The sequence below is a fragment of the Pseudoliparis swirei genome, chromosome 15, assembly GCF_029220125.1.
Source record: "Pseudoliparis swirei isolate HS2019 ecotype Mariana Trench chromosome 15, NWPU_hadal_v1, whole genome shotgun sequence".
Lineage (NCBI taxonomy): Eukaryota > Metazoa > Chordata > Actinopteri > Perciformes > Liparidae > Pseudoliparis > Pseudoliparis swirei.
The window spans coordinates 20,323,631-20,344,798 of NC_079402.1; the positions used below are offsets into that span (position 1 = coordinate 20,323,631).

At 40.3% G+C, this 21,168-nt stretch overlaps 3 protein-coding genes across 4 annotated transcripts in view; all 3 read right to left on the reverse strand.

Moving 5' to 3' along the window:
- The window catches only part of si:dkey-34e4.1 (carboxyl-terminal PDZ ligand of neuronal nitric oxide synthase protein), a 38,841-nt gene extending 34,344 nt beyond the window's left edge, over window positions 1-4,497 (reverse strand). Inside the window, exons 1-2 of the mRNA XM_056432785.1 lie at window positions 3,910-4,497; window positions 2,850-2,921 (exon numbers count right to left, since the gene is read on the reverse strand). Coding sequence (XP_056288760.1) covers window positions 2,850-2,921; window positions 3,910-4,014 — 177 coding nt within the window. The 5' untranslated portion in view covers window positions 4,015-4,497. The remainder of the gene's footprint in view (window positions 1-2,849; window positions 2,922-3,909) is intronic.
- Window positions 4,498-7,653: 3,156 nt separating this feature from the next.
- Window positions 7,654-15,574, reverse strand: cacfd1 (calcium channel flower domain containing 1). Its single transcript, XM_056433054.1, has 5 exons — window positions 14,962-15,574; window positions 13,047-13,119; window positions 10,312-10,437; window positions 10,099-10,206; window positions 7,654-9,395 (listed from the first exon to the last, which is right to left on the reverse strand). The coding sequence occupies exons 1-5, from the start codon at window positions 15,074-15,076 to the stop codon at window positions 9,305-9,307; spliced, it is 513 nt and encodes a 170-aa protein (XP_056289029.1). The 5' UTR covers window positions 15,077-15,574; the 3' UTR covers window positions 7,654-9,304.
- A 656-nt stretch (window positions 15,575-16,230) lies between these two features.
- On the reverse strand, window positions 16,231-20,585 carry ptcd2 (pentatricopeptide repeat domain 2). 2 transcript variants are annotated; one of them, XM_056432547.1, is made up of 10 exons: window positions 20,456-20,585; window positions 19,552-19,644; window positions 19,337-19,466; window positions 18,698-18,815; window positions 18,497-18,575; window positions 17,802-17,893; window positions 17,536-17,649; window positions 17,306-17,380; window positions 17,088-17,201; window positions 16,231-16,803 (listed from the first exon to the last, which is right to left on the reverse strand). In XM_056432547.1, the coding sequence occupies exons 1-10, from the start codon at window positions 20,583-20,585 to the stop codon at window positions 16,582-16,584; spliced, it is 1,167 nt and encodes a 388-aa protein (XP_056288522.1). In that variant the 3' UTR covers window positions 16,231-16,581. The 2 variants fall into 2 exon arrangements, with proteins under 2 accessions (XP_056288522.1, XP_056288523.1); XM_056432548.1 differs by having other exon boundaries at window positions 19,552-19,663; window positions 20,456-20,546.
- Window positions 20,586-21,168: the final 583 nt, after the last annotated feature.

Genomic DNA, 21,168 nt, shown 5'->3' on the forward strand with positions numbered 1-21,168 from the left:
AGTAGGAGGAGAGTGAAGGGATGGAAAGAAAAACGGCAGCGGATGGATGGATGGATGAGGGGGAGGGAGAGGTAGCTGTAAACTTTTTTCTCTTTGTAGAGAGACAATGTGGCTTCCTGTAAACGGTGTTCACTCATTACACAAGAACATTCCAGTGAACTCTTACAATTTGAGTTCACGTGTGTGTGTGTGTGTGTGTGTGTGTGTGTGTGTGGGGGGGTGTTCTATGCCACCGGTCAAACTGAATTAAACTAATTATTATAAACCGAGACAGTGGGACCAGTCAGCCGTAGTGGAAGAATTATTATTATTTTTTTACAAAACACGACTCCGTAAAAGATCCACAGGACACAAAATGTCGTCTTTTCACTTTGTCGCCGTGGGAACGGCAGGTGCACGCGTACGAGGGACTTTACTCGACGGGCTCCTCCGGCCCGGTCAAACCCGGGATTCCTCCTCGACGCCTTCTTGCGTTCGCTCCCGCCGAGGCCGACGGGAGACGAGACCTCCGCGCTAACCTGTCTGGCCTCCGGAGCTTCCTCTCCAGCGCCATCAGTCCAGTCTCTTTAATCACTCTCCTCCCTCGGCTACAGGGTTGCACTTTTTAAATTAAAGACGAGGCCTCTTCGCTTTTGTTGAAAGAGACGTCAGGAAGGCCAGTAAATATCCAGAGACACAAAAGCTAATTACATTTCACTTGGCAAGCGTTCCCTAAACGCGCGCACTGGCCCTTTAAAACAGTCGTGGGTTCAGTGTGGGCGCCGGGTGGGAGGGTTCACCCAAAAGAAAAGGAGCGGTTGGCACACAGAATACAATCTCTACCGCCCATGAGTTTTAAAACCAGGGGCCACAACTCGCATGAGAGACTTTAAACTGACTTTAGTTTAGAGTTCTGTTTTTGGATAAAAGGTTAGAAATGTAAAAAAAAAAATCGTTAGCCCTAATAGAGTTAGATGAACAAAAATTGATACCACTTATATCTCTCCCTGAATTAAGAAGCTCCAGCCATGAGACACTTCACTTAGCATAGCTTAGCACAAAGACTGAAAGCGGGTGGAAACAGCTAGCATTGTGTCCAAAGCTGTGTCCAGCTCACGTACAGCATCTCGAAGAGGTCACTAACATAAACCATATTAATGTCATCAGAAAATAAATTGTTGTTATGTCTTTAAAGCTTTTAAAGACACATTAAAAACAACTAAGTCAAAGTCATCCACTAGTCTATAAATATCGTCGAGCCCCCGTCAGCAGATTACGTCCAACACACCCGACGATATATATAATAAATAAGAGGAGCTTCTTTATGGATCGTCCTTCCTTTCGGGCAGAGTGTCGTTAGCCATTCATAAGCAAAGATATTCCATACAATGGGCAAAGAGTTGCAACCTAAATACACTCACTCATAAATTATTGATCCGAGGCTTTCTTTGGACCTCGAGGGAACTAAAAATACACAAAACCCAACACAAACGCGTTCACACACACTCCGACGAGCCCCGATGAGTGTGTGTTTCTATAAACGGCGACATCGCGTAAACAGACGTCTGCGTCGGGTCTCGTGTGTTTCTCTGAGATCCGCCGCGCATCGCCCCAGATGATCAGGTTTAATCCACCAGTTTATTGATTTGGGAATTGCAGAAAATAACCAGCACTAATCTGCACAGTCACACATCCACTGGAAAACAGTCCGGCTCTGTTCCATAGACGACTTTATGTCGCTTGAGATATCGTCTTCTTGTTTTAACAGGTTTCTCTGAGAAAAATACCGTTTGCTTGAAAACTTTCCATTTTGGCTTTTTAGTGGCAATAAAATAAAAAATACACTACCGTTCAAAAGTTTGGGGTCATCCAGACAATTTCGTATCTTCCATGAAAACTCACTTTTATTTATCAAATGAATTGAATATTGAATAGAAAATATAGTCAAGACATTGACAAGGTTAGAAATAATGATTCATATTTGAAGTATTAATTTTGTTCTTCAAACTTCAAGCTCAAAGGAAGGCCAGTTGTATAGCTTATATCACCAGCATAACTGTTTTCAGCTGTGCTAACGTAATTGCACAAGGGTTTTCGAATCAGATATTAGTCTTCTAAGGCGATTATCAAACACAATGTACCATTAGAACACTGGAGTGATCGTTGATGGAAATGGGCCTCTATACACCTCTGGAGATATTTCATTAGAAACCAGATGTTTCCACCTAGAATAGTCATTTACCACATTAACAATGTATAGTGGGTATTTTTGATTAATGTTATCTTTATTGAAAAAACAGTGCTTTTCTTTGAAAAATAAAGACATTTCTAAGTGACCCCAAACTTTTGAACGGTAGTGTAATCAAATGTCTTTCACATTCACTCAGCTGTGTGTTAAGAGCGTCTTCATGTCTGAACCAAGCCAGATAGTGAGTCATACTTCAGATACAGAAGCGCCCCGTCTCTCTGATAGTGTGGGTCGGCTCCGAGAGGATACAAGGGAAAAATTATTCCATTTGACACAGTAACGCGACTGATATGAGCGTGATGGGGAAACTGGTGTGAATGGTAATGAACTCAAAAGGAGGCATGGAGGAGAAAGAAGGATAAAAAGGTTGATTTGTGACATTCTACTAAACTATCAGTCTGACTCTCATCGGAGGCAGCGATAACGCGCCGGGCCCTTGGACTTGCACCAGCGTATCTGCACAGGGCGACGACGCGTTAGTCAGCACAGTTCCTCCTCAAGAAGCTTTTCCCAGAAGTCAAGGATCCAAACAAACGGTATGACGTGTGTGTGTGTGTGTGTGTGTGTGTGTGTGTGTGTGTACTTGTGCTCTTAAAACACGCACGGCATGATTTCATCTTACCCTGATTCTCCTCATGGCCGCCACGATCTCCATCCGACTGTTGGGCCTGGGCACGTCGAGACACCCCACGTACTGAAGTACACACACACACACACACACACACACACGAGAGTTCAAGATGTTATCTCATACAATATAGCTGCACAATTAACTCACAAAGTGGAGTCCAGGCCAGAAAATATGGGATAATTTAAAAGATGTTATTTGTTTTTATTTATATATATATATATATACAATATGCAGTAATAGTCACCCGATGAACTCAAACCGAAAGACACTGAACTAACCAAGACGTCTTCGTTGTCGTTTTATATTTGTTGTGTTCCTGTATTCATGTCACGGTGATGAACGTATGAATCCACTGACATATAGTTTTATACGTTTACATCCGACTCATGCTTCATACTTGTGTCTTTTTGAGAAAGATTTACGATTGTTTGTATCCTCGGATGTGTTTTTGCTCCATAGACGAAAAATGACGAGGACAAAACGGACCAACTGAGAGGAGAAAGCTGCTTGACGAGCAGCCAGAGGAACACGACACACGTGTGACTGACCTCTGGACTAGTCACTCCCCAAATGTTCTCACCGCTCTACTGCTCTGTTTCCTGCCCTGCAAATCAACTCTGACGGCCAGAGATAACGTCAGGATGTGTGTGTGTGTGTGTGTGTGTGTGTGTGTGTGTGCGTGCGTGCGTGTGTGTGAATAGTTACTCAAATCTGAATTCTGTAAAGCTTCTTCACCGAGAGGTTAATAATTCAATGACTGGGGGGGGGACAGAAAATACACTCAGTTCACTTTTAAGAGCTCTAAAAATAAAAGCCTCCACCTCGGAATACACTTAAAAACTACAATTCCCTTGAGGCTTCGCAGCACTAAACACACACACACACACACACACACACGTGTGTAGCCGAGTACACACACATCCGAGAGGGTCACCCCGGGGTGCACCTGCCAGTCAGCTCCAGACCCGCAGCCGACTGCACGGTTCTGGACTGTGTCACAATAAATACACATCTTAATATCTCTCTGCAGGTGTGTGTGTGTGGGTTTCACCTTGGCCTGGAAGGAGATCCCATGGTGGTACGCCTCGTCGTTGTGCAGCGGCAGCCGCGAGTCCTTGACGTCGTCCACCAGGTTGTACCTGTTCCTCGCGGGCATCACGGTCTCCAAATGACCCCCTCCTCCCCCCTCCTCTTCCTCCTCTTCCTCCTCCCTTGTGTTTAACAAATAAACAGACAAATGTCGGCCGCGTTTGAAACGCTGCGCTCCCGTGTGTCCGACTCCGAGTTCCCAGTGGAGACGCAGCCCATCGTCGTCGCGTGGAGCTTCGCAACAAAATAATAAATCATAAAAAATAATAAATAAAGGTCCCGTCCACCGGAGGGACAGATTTGGGCGCTTTTTCCTTGTGACAATGCCCAGAGTCACACTTCAAGGGTGATTTACTTCCGCGCTCCTCGTAAAAAAATAAAAAGAAGACATTAAAAAATAGAAGCACAGCAACGAGGAGGAGGAGCGCGTGCTCTCCAAAGTCACGCGCGGGGGGAATCCAGCGTGAGAAAGCGGTGTTCCCTCTGCGCAGGTGGAGCTGCTCGTTGCCTGACTTCTTTATTTATTTCTTTTGAATACCGTCCTGTTGGTGGCGAGCAGCTCTGCACCCGCCTCTCTCTCTCTCTCTCTCTCTCTCTCTCTCTCTCTCTCTCTCTCTCTCTCTCTCTCTCTCTCTCTCTCTCTCTCTCTCTCTCTCTCTCTCTCTCTCTCTCTCTCTCTCTCTCTCTCTCTCTCTCTCTCTCTCTCTCTCTCTCTCTCTCTCTCTCTCTCTCTCTCTCTCTCTCTCTCTCTCTCTCTCTCTCTCTCTCCTCGGAGCCCCTCATTGGAGCAAAGTTCCGGGCATGACGTAACCCGGAGCCGCGCTCGGATCCTCCCACCCGAGAGACGGGCGTTTGATTCCCGTCTTCCAAGAGGACCTGTGGAGGATCCACTGCTGGGTAATGAGAGAATTTCAACAGTATATTATATTGTTGAAATTCAAAACAAAAAATATATATATTTATATGTCATACTTTGAGTATAAGCATGTGTCACATGCTTATATATACTCAAAGTATGACATGTTTATATGACAATATATGCAGTAGTGTATAAAGTATAAAAACTGTCTCCACACTGAGGAACTACAACATTAAAAGGCCGAATATTATCATATTCTACAATAATATTATAACCCTTTGCATTCTGCATCACAAGCTCTTTTATGTGTGATACTTGAAGTACATGTGATAATACTCATGCACTTTTAATCAAGTAGCGGTTTGAATTAAGAACTTAATTAGAGCATGACTTTCTTTTTTTTAACTCTCCTCTCTGATGACTTCTTCCACGCTCAGGTACTTCACTAAAATGAGGTACTTACCTGGTTTCTATGAATAGATAACAAAGAGTTTAGGCACTTTGTTTTTTATGACTGTAAAATGACATCTCTGTTCAGACAATAATTGTCTCTTTGCTGGTTATGAAGTGATAATAATGAGAGTGCTGGTTCTCATGATGCCCATGAGCCTTTATCAAGTCCCCACATGTTGTTGTGCAGCTGCTGGTATTAACATTAATCATTTGCATGTTCAGGCCAATAATAAGCCGGCAAGCTTTACTGTAAAAAGAACCGCCCTTTCTCTACTTGTGGCAGTAATATATGACATCATTAATTAAATACTCGGTTAAACACTTCCAGTAATTAGAGCTAAGAGGTGCTGTTATAAAAATGCACTAGCGCCCTCTGTTGGTGGCTCACTGTTATAGACATTAACATGTTGTTTTTTTTAACCAGGTTTCTAGATATGCTTTAAGACTAAAAGTATCGCTACATATAAAAGAAAGATCTTCATATACAGCAGATGGACTTATAATGACTAATCCTTGAAAATCAAATTAATTAAGATATGTTAATGTTAGAAAGAGGCGACTAAATCCCTCCAATCTGCACACAAATGGCAAGCTGTGGCAGTAAGAGAGTGAGAGAAGATGCCTCCCTAGGGAGGGCTAAAACTGGCATAATGATCATTAACTTGATTAATTAATCAACAGGCAACTCGTGAAAAAGATTTAGATCAATAACAACAACACATCTGAAGCCCACATGCGTAATGTGTGATATTGGGCTATAAAAAAAATCAACTGAATTGAATAGAATTGGAAGAATATGTCAAAATAAATCTATCCAGTTGCAGCACATTTCATGAAAATGCAATAAAAAAACAATAAATATTTAATGTCCACCACATCGTATGTGCTGGGGTATCCTAACCTAGAGGTTTACTCTCTTCTCTAAGGGATCCTCTGTAAATAAATACACTATATATTAATAATTATAGTGAATATATATATATATATATATGTGCACACGAGACACAAATATCTCCAGTAATCACAGGTATGGGATGTTATTACTCAAAACATAACTAGTATGTGTCTGCCTGTCTGGTGCATGATGTCATTAAAGGATTCACTTTAATTGCAAGTCAGTTCCTTTGTTGGATTTACAAGATGAGAAAACAACAACACAAATAACCCTCCGAACCAACACAAATGAAATGAAAACGCTTTATTTGAACCTTCGGGTGTTATTTGCTCCAAAAGCGATCCCGTTTCAGTAATCACAGGTTTTAAGTGCCGTTCCTGTCACAAACAGGGAAGAATAATGAAAGCATCTAATTGCCTCTGAAGTAGCTTCATGGCAATTATAAACGCCATGTAGGGTCACATTGAGTCGAAGGCCAATTAATGGTATTCATAGGCTATGAAAGAGATAATAATCCCCTTTGATGTGTGATTTCTCAAAGCAACACGAGCAGATATCCAGAGATGAAATCAGAGCTCAAATGAATCGTTTAAAAGACAATAACTCAAGTCCCCCTCTATTAACACTGTTTTCTTATTTGTAATTGTTTGTGCAGTAGTATGTTTAATAGTAGTAGCAGTGGTAATAGTATAGTAACTGTAACATAGCAGTGCATACCTAAGAGATTATGGATTTTTCCATATAGTGTAAATTGACTGAATGTTTTTCTTTATCTTTAAATGTTTAACATGGTACAGGGTTCATACACATTTTGACCAGTGGATTTCCAGGACTTTTAACCGAATTTCCATGAAATCTCGGTGTATACACAATATACCTTAAATGAGAGACAATAGTTTGATTAAAAGAATAAATATTGACATAAATATATAGTTTTCATCAAACTGCGTAAATGAACATGTGAATATAACACATTTCTATGACTTTTCCAACATTTTTGGAATTTAATTTTTTTCAAGGACTTTTTCCAGGCCTGGAAATAACCATTTTAAAATGCCATGACTTTTCCATGACGGTATGAACCCTGATTGTAATGGAAGGAATTGTTCTATTGTTATTTGTACATCAGAACTCATACTGGGAGCTTATCTGACCTGCAGCTGTGGATTCAGATTACACTTGAACTTCTTTTTATTGGTTTCAGGACATTTGGAGCCACAATAAGGATCTTAAGATATTTGCTGTTTGGCTTTATAACTAATTGTTATTTTTTTCTGGCCTTGCTGATGCCCGCTTTTCTCCAATTCCTTTGTGTATAATTTCATGCACCATTAATGCACATTAAACACTTTGAGTCTTGGTGCTATCTCGGTTTACATGATCGTGGTTTGATGTTATTCCTGAGCGGAGAAAAATTAGTTAAATTCAATCACACGTTTCCAATCGTATTATCACATTAAAGTCTTGGATGCACGTCACAGTAATAAAATACACGTGGGTGGATGCTTGTGGACAGGGAACGCCGTTTATTGTATTTCACATCCAAACAGAACAGTCGTGTTAGTGTGTAGTGTCAGACTGGAGCACACTGCTGGTGTGTGTGTGTGTGTGTGTGTCGTGTCCAATCACTCGTGACGGCTGGTTATGCATCTTTTAAATGCCACAAAAATGACAGTATTTCACAGTAATGCTAGTTTGCACATCCACGCATAAACTCCTGTGTGTGTGTGTCTGCACGTTGTGCGTTGCCGAGTAATGACACCTGAGAGCTGGAAGAGGTGCGTGTATAATAAACGATGAATCCCAAAAGCGTCCTTATTGACGATGACACCGACAAGAGGCAAGGCAACAACAACACAAACACAAATCGCTGACCCGCTAAAGGCAAACCGAGGCTTTGGTGAACGTGAGCAGGACAGACCAACGAGTCCCTGAATCCAGACACCCCCCCCTCATTGTTCATGTGTTTTTGGTAGAGCGTACCAATTAAGACTCGTCACAAACATAGCGGGTATTCAGAAACAGATTATAACCCCGCCCCCAACCCCTAAGAAGGATAACAAGGAAGTGCATAATCCAGTGTTCCCCATCAGAACCACATGTACCGTTGTTTGATCACAAGCTCACGGATGGACTCAAAGCTTTTAATGAAAGCCCCTTTCCACCAGAGTCTACGCTACCAAAAGGTTTAACGCCGCAATACCTCAGCTGAGCTTAAACCAATTAAATACAAATATGAAAAACATAAACAGTGTTTATCTTTGGGTATCCCAGATACATTCCCAATGTTACACATATCCCTAATGCCGTACTTTAACCCTCCTGTCACCTTTACATTTACTAACATGTTTTACCCTCGGGGTCAATTTGACCCCAGCAATTAAAACCTCCAGAAAATTATTAGAATTAATATTGTTTCCCAAGTTTAAGTGTGAGGTACTTTATGTTTGTTTGTTGACTACCTAAATAGCCCTTTAAATATATAAAAAAGTTGATATTTCTTATATGTTTGACACAGTGAAAAACAACCTGGGGTCAAATTGACCTCAAAGAACACCGACATTAAACATTGAATGGGGTCAAATTGACCCTAAAGGTAACAGGAGGGTTAAGTATTTAAAAATCATTCGGGGCTGCAATTCAGAGTTTCGCCTGCAGGGGTCGTTTGAAATCGTTTTCTCACACCGGGAAACACTCGGGGATATTTACAGATATGCGGTGACAGACGACTCTTAATCACAGCCTCGGGAGTCAGAGCCGATTACCTGAAGTTACGTTTTTACAATCACATTCATTTCTACTGGGTTTTCCTGAAAGACTCTCGGGCTAAAAACGTCAATTTTTTTTACGACCGACGGCGGCAAAACAAAACAACAACAAAAAGGGAACCGCACAATAAATACAACCCGCGAGAAGAAGACCACAAACACATAAAAACAAAAGTTTAAGAGGTCCCACTAACACGCCGGGGAACAAATAGCGGGACTGAATCCCATCTGCTCGGACACGAGCCGGTCAGGAGCGGTTTAAGTCAATAAATAAAACTCAGTATCAGAATGATGTCGAAACGGAAACGGGGGGAAAAGAGCGAGGGAAGATGGCTGGTGGGAGAAAAGAGAGTGCGAGGAGGAGTGGGAGATGGCGGGCGCCTCACACCGGAGCCCCGTTTGCCGTTTCTGCCATCCTCTCTTCATCCCCCTGTTTCTGATGCTGCAGTCTGGCATACGTCACCGCGTCTCCCCTGAGAGAGAGAGAGAGAGAGAGAGGACGACGGGACGCGAGAGGAGGAGGGCAACAAAAAGATGGGTGGACAATGTTAGTTGCCAGAAGTTAATTAATTGGTAAAGAGGCTCATTAGGGTCGTTAGAAGCATCCAATACAAATGTAGTTGGGGGATTATAGTGTGGATTACTGCATTTAAATGAGAGCATGTCAGCTGTTAGCGGAGCGTTATTATGAGAGACATCAAAATATACGATTAATTACAACATGTCTGTATTGTACAGTTTTCCATCAAATGATTGTTATATAGAGGAGCTTTCCTTCCCCCCGCTTCACAAGAGCACGATATCACATCATTACCTTCACATTGAAAATGCGGAAGGTTACGTTTTGATCGCCGTGTATTTATTTATTTATTTGTATGCGTGTTACTCGCATAACTCAAAAAGTATTAAACCGAATCGCATGAAATTTGGTGGGATGATTGGTTATTATCCGGGGACCATTTGATTAGATTTTGGGATCGATCGGATCAAAGGTCAATGTCACGGAAAGGTCAAAATCTTATTTTTACCATAGCGAGGTCAATTTGTATCCAATTGTCATGCAACTAATGCCAAAATGTTCATAATTCAATGCCCAATCTTGTGATATGCGAAGGTATGCGCTCTACCGAGTGCCCGTTCTAGTTACATGTTTGAAGCTGCTAACGGACGTCTTACTTTTTGCCTAAAGACGCGAGGCCGTACAGAACTCCCGTGACGAAGGCGATGCCGTTTCCAAACAAGGTCGTGAAGGAGAAACTCAAGAACACGGGAAACAGAGCCATCCTGAGCACCGAGAGACGGAGAGAGGGGAGGAAATCACAAGTGAGAAAGAGAGGAGGTGTTCAACACTCTCAAACGACAACGACGTGAGTGCAGAGCCGTCCTCACCCGCAGTAGAAGAAGGCTTTCTGCCACGGCTTGAACTTGTCGGCGCGGGCCGCGATCGCGTTGGCGAACTCGATGAACTGGCAACAGAATGGGACCTCGCACAGGAAGAGCACGAAGGCGTTCAGCCTGCAGGCGGGAGGAGGAGGAGGAGGAGAGGAAAACAAACACATCTCACACACGGAGGAATTCAAACACGAGTTTGAAATAATTGATATGTTTTATTAAAGAAAGACACTCAAAAACGCAAAACATTTTCTAAATTGTTCATGTTTATCCCAAGATTTCAGTTTGGTCGTGGAAATTTTGTTTAACCCTCCTGTTACCTTTAGGGTCAATTTGACCCCATTCAATGTTTAACCCTCCTGTTACCTTTATATTTACTGACATATTTTACCCGTGGGGTCAATTTGACCCCAGCAATTAAAACCTCCAGAAAATTATTAGAATTAATATTGTTTCCCAAGTTTAAGTGTGAGGTACTTTATGTTTGTTTGTTGACTACCTAAATAGCCCTTTAAATATATAAAAAAGTTGATATTTCTTATATGTTTGACAGTGAAAAACAGCCTGGGGTCAAATTGACCCCAAAGAACACCGACGTTAAACATTGAATGAGGTCAAATTGACCCTAAAGGTAACAGGAGGGTTAAACCAAATTTCCACGACCAAACTGAAATCTCGGTATAAACATGAACAATTTAGAAAATGTTGTGCGTTTTTGAGCGTCTTTCTTTAATAAAACATATCAATTATTTCAAAGTCGGCGTGAATGAACATGTGAATATAACAACATTTCCATGACTTTCCCAAAACTTTTATGATTTGAGTTTTTTCCATGACTTTTCCAGGCCTGGAAATGACCATTTTAAAATTCCATGACTTTTCCAGGTTTTCCATGACCGTACGAACCCTGTCTTATTTTAATTGGCGATTAAGATGCCAAATATTTTCTTGACTAATAGTTTGTTCTCAATGTCCTGAAGCCTTAAAAAGTCATGTTTTCGTTTGACTAAACTCAAACACACATCAGATTAAGAAAAGCAGCACTTTTGAAATCAGAATTAAGAATTTGGAAACACTGAATAATAAATCAGCAATATAGCTGTTGATTGATAGTCCGTTTATAGACTGATATAACAATTGTTTAAACTTAAGTGAAATTAAATCATCATGGTTTTATCAAACATAAAGTGTAGTGCTACACGCGACCAGTCCCAGCTGTGGAGACGTTGGAACACCCGTCTATTTATAATGGCATTTGTAGTTATATGTATTTTACTTGTGATTTTGTGTGTATTTTATTCTATTTTAATGTTTGTATGATCTGGACCTTGAGTCTGAAATCAAAAGTTTGATTGATTGATTAAGTGAAAAAATTACACAGATGGACATTACCTAAGAATAAATGAATTGCACTTAAAGGCTTTTTTGAATCTGTTGTGTATAAAACAAACGGCACAATGTCTACATTGTAATTTATATAAATCTTTGTTCACAGCTAGCATTGCAGCGAAGCTTTCAATGCCAACGGAAGGAAAAACAAACCACAGTTTCCTGAGGATTGTGCTCAAGTCTTCAAAGGCTGAGCAACTCCATGCGGCCACATGCCCATGACAAGAATGTCTCCACACCTCCGTCATTTGAGAAGAGGGTGTGGCCACACGAGGCTCGCTGTATCGATGAAAGATGATACTGCGCATGCAGATCAAGGGATGTGAATATACAGATAATTTCAGTGCATAAAGCACAAGATATAATAAAAACTGTGAATATGCAGTGAAGCTCTGATGGATCATTGATATCTGAAGATAGCTTGTAGATGTTTCGTAAAACGTGAATAGAACCAGCTCACGTCTGTGTCGGTGACATGTTGGCCAGACTGGAGCCGACTGATGACAGCATCGTCTCATCCCAACAGCTAACCCACTGTAGCATACATATTTATATATTTACATATTTATCACTTCTCGCACTCTCCACTTCTTCTTGCACTACTGTTTCACAGCTACTGCAAATAGCCATTCCGCCTTGTATATACTTTCTTAAACTTCCTTAACCCCCCTGTTACCTTTAGGGTCAATTTGACCCCATTCAATGTTTAACATCGGTGTTCTTTGGGGTCAATTTGACCCCAGGCTGTTTTTCACTGTGTCAAACATATAATAAATATCAACTTTTTTATATATTTAAAGGGCTATTTAGGTAGTCAACAAACAAACATAAAGTACCTCACACTTAAACTTGGGAAACAATATTAATTCTAATAATTTTCTGGAGGTTTTAATTGCTGGGGTCAAATTGACCCCAAGGGTAAAATATGTTAGTAAATGTGAAGGTAACAGGAGGGTTAAACTTCTTAGACCGTTTGTTTTGTATTGTGTTGTCATGTATATTTTGTGTAAGCACACTGAGAGTCACTTTACCAAGTCAAATTCCTTGTTTGTGCAAACTTACTTGGCCAATAAAACCTGATTCTGATAAATAAAATGATGATCAGGCTGTTGAAAACCACACTTTCACTGTGCATTGTGACAGTGAAACGACCCTGAGTTCAAATGAGTAATATAATGCAATACAGCACATTGTTTAGTCTAAATAAGCAGTTTTATAACACGTTTCTTATTTTTGTCTCCCGTCATACCAACAGTATAATAAATGTCGAGGCCTGTAGAATTTGAATGAGCTATTCTATGCATGTTATACATTTAAATGAGCATCACGAGTGTGACACTTACACCATCCAGACTCCTGCAGCGATGTTTAAAGGGTTCACGGTGACGCAGTTCCACACTCCTGCGATGGCACAGGCTGAAACGACAGAGCGGAGCAGTAATTATTAAAGACACAACACGAGCAGCGCTGGAAACACAATACGTGGAAATAACAAACAACGCACGTCTTTCAAGAGCCGCGCACCGATGCTTGTATTTTAAAAGCAAAGGAAACATCCGGCAACGATATAGAGACGTTAAAAAGAATCTCACGGTACATGCTTGGGCTAAAGATGAATAAATTAACCCGTATTAAACGATCACAGTCTAGACTAGAAATCAAAGCAGGCTACATTTTCCATGCACATAATCTGTGCAGTCAATATCGGCCTTTACTGGCTTTTCCCATGGCGGTGGTATGTGTGAAAAGATCCATTATATATTTAACTGTGCCACACACACACACACACACACTCACACACATACACATCTAATGGGACCTGCCTTCATCTTTTTCACTGTCAACATGTTCTACATGTGGGAATTTATTGGTAGTTTCTGAAAAAAAAAGTAATATGGCAACAAAGCAATTAACACCACCGCAGTAAGTCTACATCAACCTATGATGGCAGTACTAGAGGTATAACAAACTTAAATCCTCAGTAGTGTTCACACTAACATGAAGCCATTAATCATACAACATGCAAAGTGCATACTGAAGTGCCTTTCTGGCTTATTTGTTATATATATAAACACAAATGAGGGAGTGAAGATTAGTAAACAATAAAAAAAAATCTCAGCATAATTATAATAATTTAAGCACTAGAACAAAGCAAATCAACATGCTATTTTTTTCTTGTTGTAACATGTAAAATGTCAAACACTACTAAGTAGTAAATAATATGTAACAACACTATCAACATTTCACAATCAGTCAGAAACATTTTCTAGTCACCAATATTTATTATTTCTCATTTATACTTGTGATACTTGTATGCGTGATATTTATAAAAAGGAGCCTGCGTTATTTGATATTTAACCAAAACGCCAACGCAATGGGTGTTTTAAAACTTGTCACTGCCATTCCAAATACAAAGTACAAATATTAAATGCTAAGTATGACATTTAGTATTTGAGAGAGAACGCCGTACAGCAGATTGAGGCAGAAACTGAAGAGATCATACATGCATATGTAAATATGTGAACTACCAGGCCACCCACACACACACACACACACACACACACACACACACACACACACACACACACACACACACACACACACACACACACACACACACACACACACACACACACACACACACACACGGCCACAAACAATGGAACAATGTGGCATATCTTGATCCTTCAGGCCATGCAGCCTCCTTAATAATACAGAGCACATTGAATATGCATCGGCCTGCGTGGTTAATGTGACACAGGCTCTGGTGTCACTGCGACGGCGGAGCTGCAAATGTCGACGAGGGAAAAGGAGTGAAAGTAACTGTTTGTGTCGCCTTTGTGTGTTCGTAACATTTTGTTTTCATAGGAATAAACAGCTGTTCTGAAACGTGTCATGCACACAGGCGGTGTCCCACAGCGGCTGCAGGGAGGGAACACAGGGTGTGTCTGGGGTGGCTGCAGACACGTTCAGGGAGAATTGTAAACAATACAAATTTTTTTTTTTTTAAATGTCTTTCAAAAATAGTAATCTGGAGCCCTTTCTGTCCTGGTTATACTCTCTCTCACATTAATGCAGACGAATACACACACTCAGTATACAAGTAATGCTGACATGGCAATACACATAAAGTAGCACCAACTTAATGTCATCGACAGTATATACGTACGTCTTCTGCAGGATTTGGGATGAACGTTATCTCAGCGGCCTATTGCTATTTTTAATACTTATAACAATATTTTTTCACAGCTTACTCACATATTCCTCCCACAACTCCGGCTATTTTGCAGAGCCATCGGTACCACCACGTCATGCCATCGTCCTCCGGGGTGGTTTTAGTGGACGCCGCGGTGGTCTCTGCCTCGGTGCTCATTGTGTGTGTGTGTGTGTGTGTGTGTGTGTGTGTGTGTGTGTGTGTGTGTGTAGTGTTGTGTACTGTTTTCTCCCTGCGGCGTTAGCTGAAGCCTCCGGAATCCAGTGTTTACAGATGTTAATCCTCAGACTACCGTGCGCATAACAGCGACGTTACGTACGACAACAACCAGCTACTTGAACAAAAATATTACGACACAGCGGTCCCGGTCGGCGATGCTAGTTTAATTAAAACTTTTCTACTTATTTGTTTTAATATGTTCCGTCCTTTGTTTGTTTGTGTCCAGCTTCTGTTCACACAGCTCCTCCCTCTTCGTGAGGTGGTACCAGCTAGCCAGCTAGCTAATGCTAAGTAGCACCGCCCCCGAGCAGCCGCTAGGAAATTGTCACTCTTAAGAAAGAGCAAAAAAATTAACTAATCTAAACTGACTTTTTATTAATTATAATATAATAGTATAACGCAGTTTGGGAGCCGCTCCGTTGTTCTCCTCTCCGGCTGCTCAGCCGATGACCGCGGTGCATTGTGGGAGGCGTATGGTGCGCGTCACGGTTTGTTTACATGCAGAGACCTGCAAGGGTCAGCAGATTATTTATTTTTTTGGCGTTGTAATGAATATTTTGACAACATATTTTTTAATTATCAAAATGCAAAGCTGAAATATGATGGTATAATTCTTTTCAATGGATATCTGGAAGTGGCAGGCTCTTAAGTATCCTGTGTGGGCCTTCCATGTGCTACCATTACATTACAATCAGCAAAAATAAATAACATGTTCTTCCTAAAAGGTCATAAAAAACTGTTTTAAATCGACATTGAAACAGGTTGTATTTGCTGCGATAATCTGCAGTGAAATTATAAACAAAAAGGGGATATTTAATTCTAAACGGCTGTAATTTGGGAGATACTCACTTAACTCAAACTACTAAGAAGCCTCATATTGACCTCAATTTTGAAAGCCATCACCCTACATTGAGAGCGCTGTAATACATGATCTCTTCATGGACAGTATGAATTGTGAACGAGTAATTGCAGCAAGCAAAACATTGTTTCAAGACAGACATGAAACTTTGTGATGCTATTCATTAAGATGGAAAAAAGAAACCAGATTTTACCGGCACCCCTTCACATTAAAACAAGACAACGCTGTTTGTATATAGTATTGAATATCCAAACTTTAATCACTCATTCACACTTTTATATTCAACGGAGTCTTCCCAAATCACTCAAGATCTGTTCATCCGTCCATGAAAGGATTTCTTGCCTATTTTAACGATTTCTCACAGCAACTTTTCATTAAGTGCCTACTGGGTCATTTCTCATCACAATTTACCTAGGGATAACAAAAAAAAACCAGACAAAAGTCCAGTTTGCAGAGGGAGGACTGAGTGTGTTTAAGGAGAGGTAGATTCAGTAAAAAGGACAAAGTCCACTCAAACCAGTCAGTGTTTGGCTGATTGCATTCAGCCTTTCATGGACGCAGGCTTTGGAATGACGTGCGGCTCCCCTCACTCAGACAGCAGATTGGACTGCAGTGACTTCAGAGTCCTTTGACTGGTCTTCCTCACGTCCATTACCAGCGATGGCTTCCTCTTCCCAGTGGGTGTGTGGCAGAGCATGGCATCGAGGGTCTGCTGGGTCACTTGATCGGCTCGCTCGAGATGAGTCACGATCCGCTCTACTGTTATCATGTGTGGTCCGCCCTCAGTCCTCAAGCGCAGCAAATCCACCTGAAGCGGGTCGCAAGAGGTCAGCGAGCAAATTAGATCACAGCAGTTTTTCTCAGGGATTTAGATTTTCATCCCTGGAGCTTCTGTTAACTATCTAATTAAAATTAAAGGTTACAATAAGCCTTCATGTTTCTAGCTCAGGTTTGACATTATTCAACTCACAGAAAAAACAGGAAAAAAATAGTATTATACAGGAATATGTTTAAATATTGAATAACTTACTGCATCTTTTGACTCCGTTTAAGTGAGTTTTTGTTGTGTCTGAGATACCAAGCAAGACTTACCACTTCCTGAGAAAATTCGGGCTTTCTTACAAAAGGAGAACTTTTATCCAACGTGGCTGCAGACAGGATGGAAATGGCATCGTCCACCGCTCCTGACATTGCTAGTATTAGGACCTATATCGCCAAAGAAACATGTATTAAAAATAATTCAACAGAAAAGGGAGACACAAAGTATACTGTGTATGTTACATAATGTATGTTACATGATGCACACTTACCTTCAGATTTTGGCATAATCTGCTGTCAGTGTTCATTATTTGTGCATACAACAACTGTGCCTTTTCCATGTCACTCTGGAAAAAATACAAACAGAGAAAACTAATTATTTATTATACATATAAATATATATTAAACAATATTCCACACAACTATCTCACCAATGGAAGAAGAACGAAGAAAGAAGATGAAGAAGAAGGAATAAAGAAGAAAGAAAGAAGATATAACTCACTTGTCTCAGCGCGAATGCTACAGCAAAGCAGTAAGCATGTCTCTGGGTGGCGTGCCCTTTGCTCGGTGCCTCCTCCATCAGAGCAGTGCATATCCTGTAGGACTCTGCTGTGTTCTGACCAACAAAACCCAGAACATTAGCTCACTTTAAAGAGATTTTCTAGATCTTAAAACAAATATAACTTTGAGAACGGTAATGTTGAAACAGACTTGATACAAATGTATCGCTATACATTTGTATCAAGTACAAATGTATAGTTAATTTACCATTTTATAGCAGATAGCAGTCGCCAGCGTCAATGTGTCCTTGTTGAATGGGACGCCGTGCTCCCTCATGGTCCGTAGTACCACCAAGGCATCTGCAATAACCAGGGTTGGGAATATTATACATACACTACCGTTCAAAAGTTTGGGGTCACTTAGAAATGTCTTTATTTTTCAAAGAAAAGCACTGTTTTTTCAATAAAGATAACATTAATCAAAAATACACTCTCTACATTGTTAATGTGGTAAATGACTATTCTAGGTGGAACCGTCTGGTTTCTAATGAAATATCTCCATAGGTGTATAGAGGCCCATTTCCATCATCACTCCAGTGTTCTAATGGTACATTGTGTTTGCTAATCGCCTTAGAAGACTAATATCTGAGTAGAAAACCCTTGTGCAATTATGTTAGCACAGCTGAAAACAGTTATGCTGGTGATATAAGCTATACAACTAGCCTTCCTTTGAGCTTGAAGTTTGAAGAACAAAATTAAAACTTCAAATATGAATCATTATTTCTAACCTTGTCAATGTCTTGACTATATTTTCTATTACATTTTCAATTCATTTGATAAATAAAAGTGAGTTTTCATGGAAGACACGAAATTGTCTGGATGACCCCAAACTTTTGAACGGTAGTGTATGTGATGAGGATTTCAGAGGGGGAAAAAACACTGGGAGCTTAATTCACCACTTACTTTCAAAAGAGCCTTTGGTGAATAACATGTCCATGGTGATGTTAAAGGAGGTTGCTTCACAGAAAAATCCCCTCATATTCTGCTCGAACAAAGGAGAGGAAAAGTTAGCAAGTCCAATTCAGCCCTTCGAAATATAAATTATGCACAAGTGTTGACTCTTTACGACACTTGGTCAGTGCATTTGAACATGAAACATTTCACCTCGTCTGTAAGTGTAGCAGCAGCCAAGCTCTCCAGACCCAGCTCATAGCACAGCCTCACAAAGAGTGGACCAAACTTGAACTCTCCGTAGGCAAAGTTCCGGTTCTCTGCGTGATACCTAAAAGAATCAGATCACATGCATCAACCAGCTGTTTAATACACGATTATTTATATCCAGGGTTCTTACACATTTTGACCAATGGATTTCCATGACTTTTCCATGACTATTCCATGACTTTAAACCACATTTCTATGGCCAAACTGAAATCTCGGTATAAACATGAACAATTTAGAACATATTGAGAGCGTATGCCGGCTTATATTTTGAGCGTCTTTCTTTAAAAAACATATTAATTATTACAAACTCGGCGTAAATGAACATGTGATTATAACACATTTCCATGACTTTTCCAGAAATTTTATGATTTACGTTTTTTTCCATGACTTTTCCAGACCTGGAAATGACCATTTTAAAATTCCATGACTTTTCCAGGTTTTCCATGACCGTACGAACCCTGTATATCCATTCGAGACATTTGTTTTGCCGTGTTGAGAGAACATGTTTGGTGCACAAATGATCTACTTTGCAAGAAAGTGTGTTTATGCGTTACAAAATTGCAAATAAAGAATGTACCGCACCTACAAATGGCAGCTCTTGCTATCGCCATGTCATCTGCAGACTGGCACAAGTGAAGGAGAAGCTTCAGCTCATCTTTCAGAATCAGCTCATTTCTGTCCATCTTCTGGCTGAAGAGCTCCATGTAACTTCCTGGAGAATGGGGGGTGAGAATATGAGCTCACAACAAAACGACATAACATTGCAGCCGTGGAGCCATCGAGGAAAACCGCTTCACCTTTGGATCCAGTGACGAGATGAGCCACAGCCAGCTTCCTTTGCTGAAAGTCTTGTAGTTTGATGACATCTTCGGACAACAGATGCCTCTTGGCTGCAGAGAAAACCAATAACTACTGAAATAAAACTATCAATACTACAAAACTGTTCAAATCCAAAGTCATGCATTCAAAATCTTAACTAAATAAGAGCGATAGAGTATTAGAACCAAAATGTAACACAAATAAAATAACGTATTTACAGAGTGGCCAATTTCAGAGGAATATACATTATACAATATTAAATTACAATTAGTGATGCATTAAAGTGTACAGTTTGATGTTGTGGCTGATAAAAGCTGGAGCTATTTCCAACTATATTTATAATAATATATGATACATTATTAGTTGTTTATTTTGTACCAACAGTGATAACCTATACAATAAATGTAGTGGAGTAAAAAGTATGATATTTCTAAATGTAGTATAGAGTATAGAGAAGCATACGATGGAAAGTAAAGTACAATTACCTAACATTTGGGTTCAAATTCAGCCTATATAGTTACTTTCCACTTATATTAACAACTATAAAAATGCACTGGTGTTGTGTGGTAAACATATACATGTGAGTTCTCATCACCCCATCAACAATAAACTACATTTTAATACACAGGAGCCCTTCTAAACTTGGCCTAGCTGGATAGTTTGCATCGACAATAGCATAAACCTTAAGTTATCAAATAAAAAGGCCATATTGCAACAGCTATAAACCCCAGATACGCCACGTTTCGGTGGATGTTTATGAACAGTCAGTTCAGTACTTCTGTCAACATGTGGGGCTGTTTACCAGATGCTAACGTAGCTTCTCTTAAAAAACAAGACCGTTTTCAAACATAGAAACATACCGACGGGTTTTATGTGTCTTACCTCCAACACTAGCTTCTATCCAACCTGGTTGTAAAACACCACAAAACGCTACCTTGGAGGGATTACGGACTAACGACCGACAACATCTACCAACCTTGGCCAGCGCCATCTTGCCCACTGACTGTACCATGGAACTGAAATCGAAGGGGGTACGATTAGAGAATGTATATATGTATTTATTGGAGAGTTATAAAATGCCGAGGTATGCCCAAATAGTAAGGCATATATTATAATGCACTTGTACAATATAATTATTTTCCTTAGAGTAAAACAGATTGTGTAACTTTTTGCTTTAATGTTGTCATAGACAGTGCGCAATTTGGTACCGCCCAATATGGCCGCGCCCAGTGATTCGACGCAAGAGTCTTCTACAGGTGTTTTTAATTCTGCCTCATTTATGCTATTGGTATGTATTTCTACTCTGTTAGTTTAATGAATGAACTTATGTTGTGTGCTACTGCTGTAGGCTTCCATGTTCAAGCTGATTAAGCATTTTTACACCATACGGTTGTTCATCTTTTGACCGACAGGTGGCGCTGTTGTATTACACGTTTAACATGCCGGACGAGTTCGATGCTAGTTTAGGACACAGTGATGCATAATAATATCCTTTGTTTGATAAATCATTTACATATATACACTTTTGCCTCATCGTGGGCTTTGGTTGCCATTTCAATATATATTGATAATAATCTATATATAGTTTCGTGATA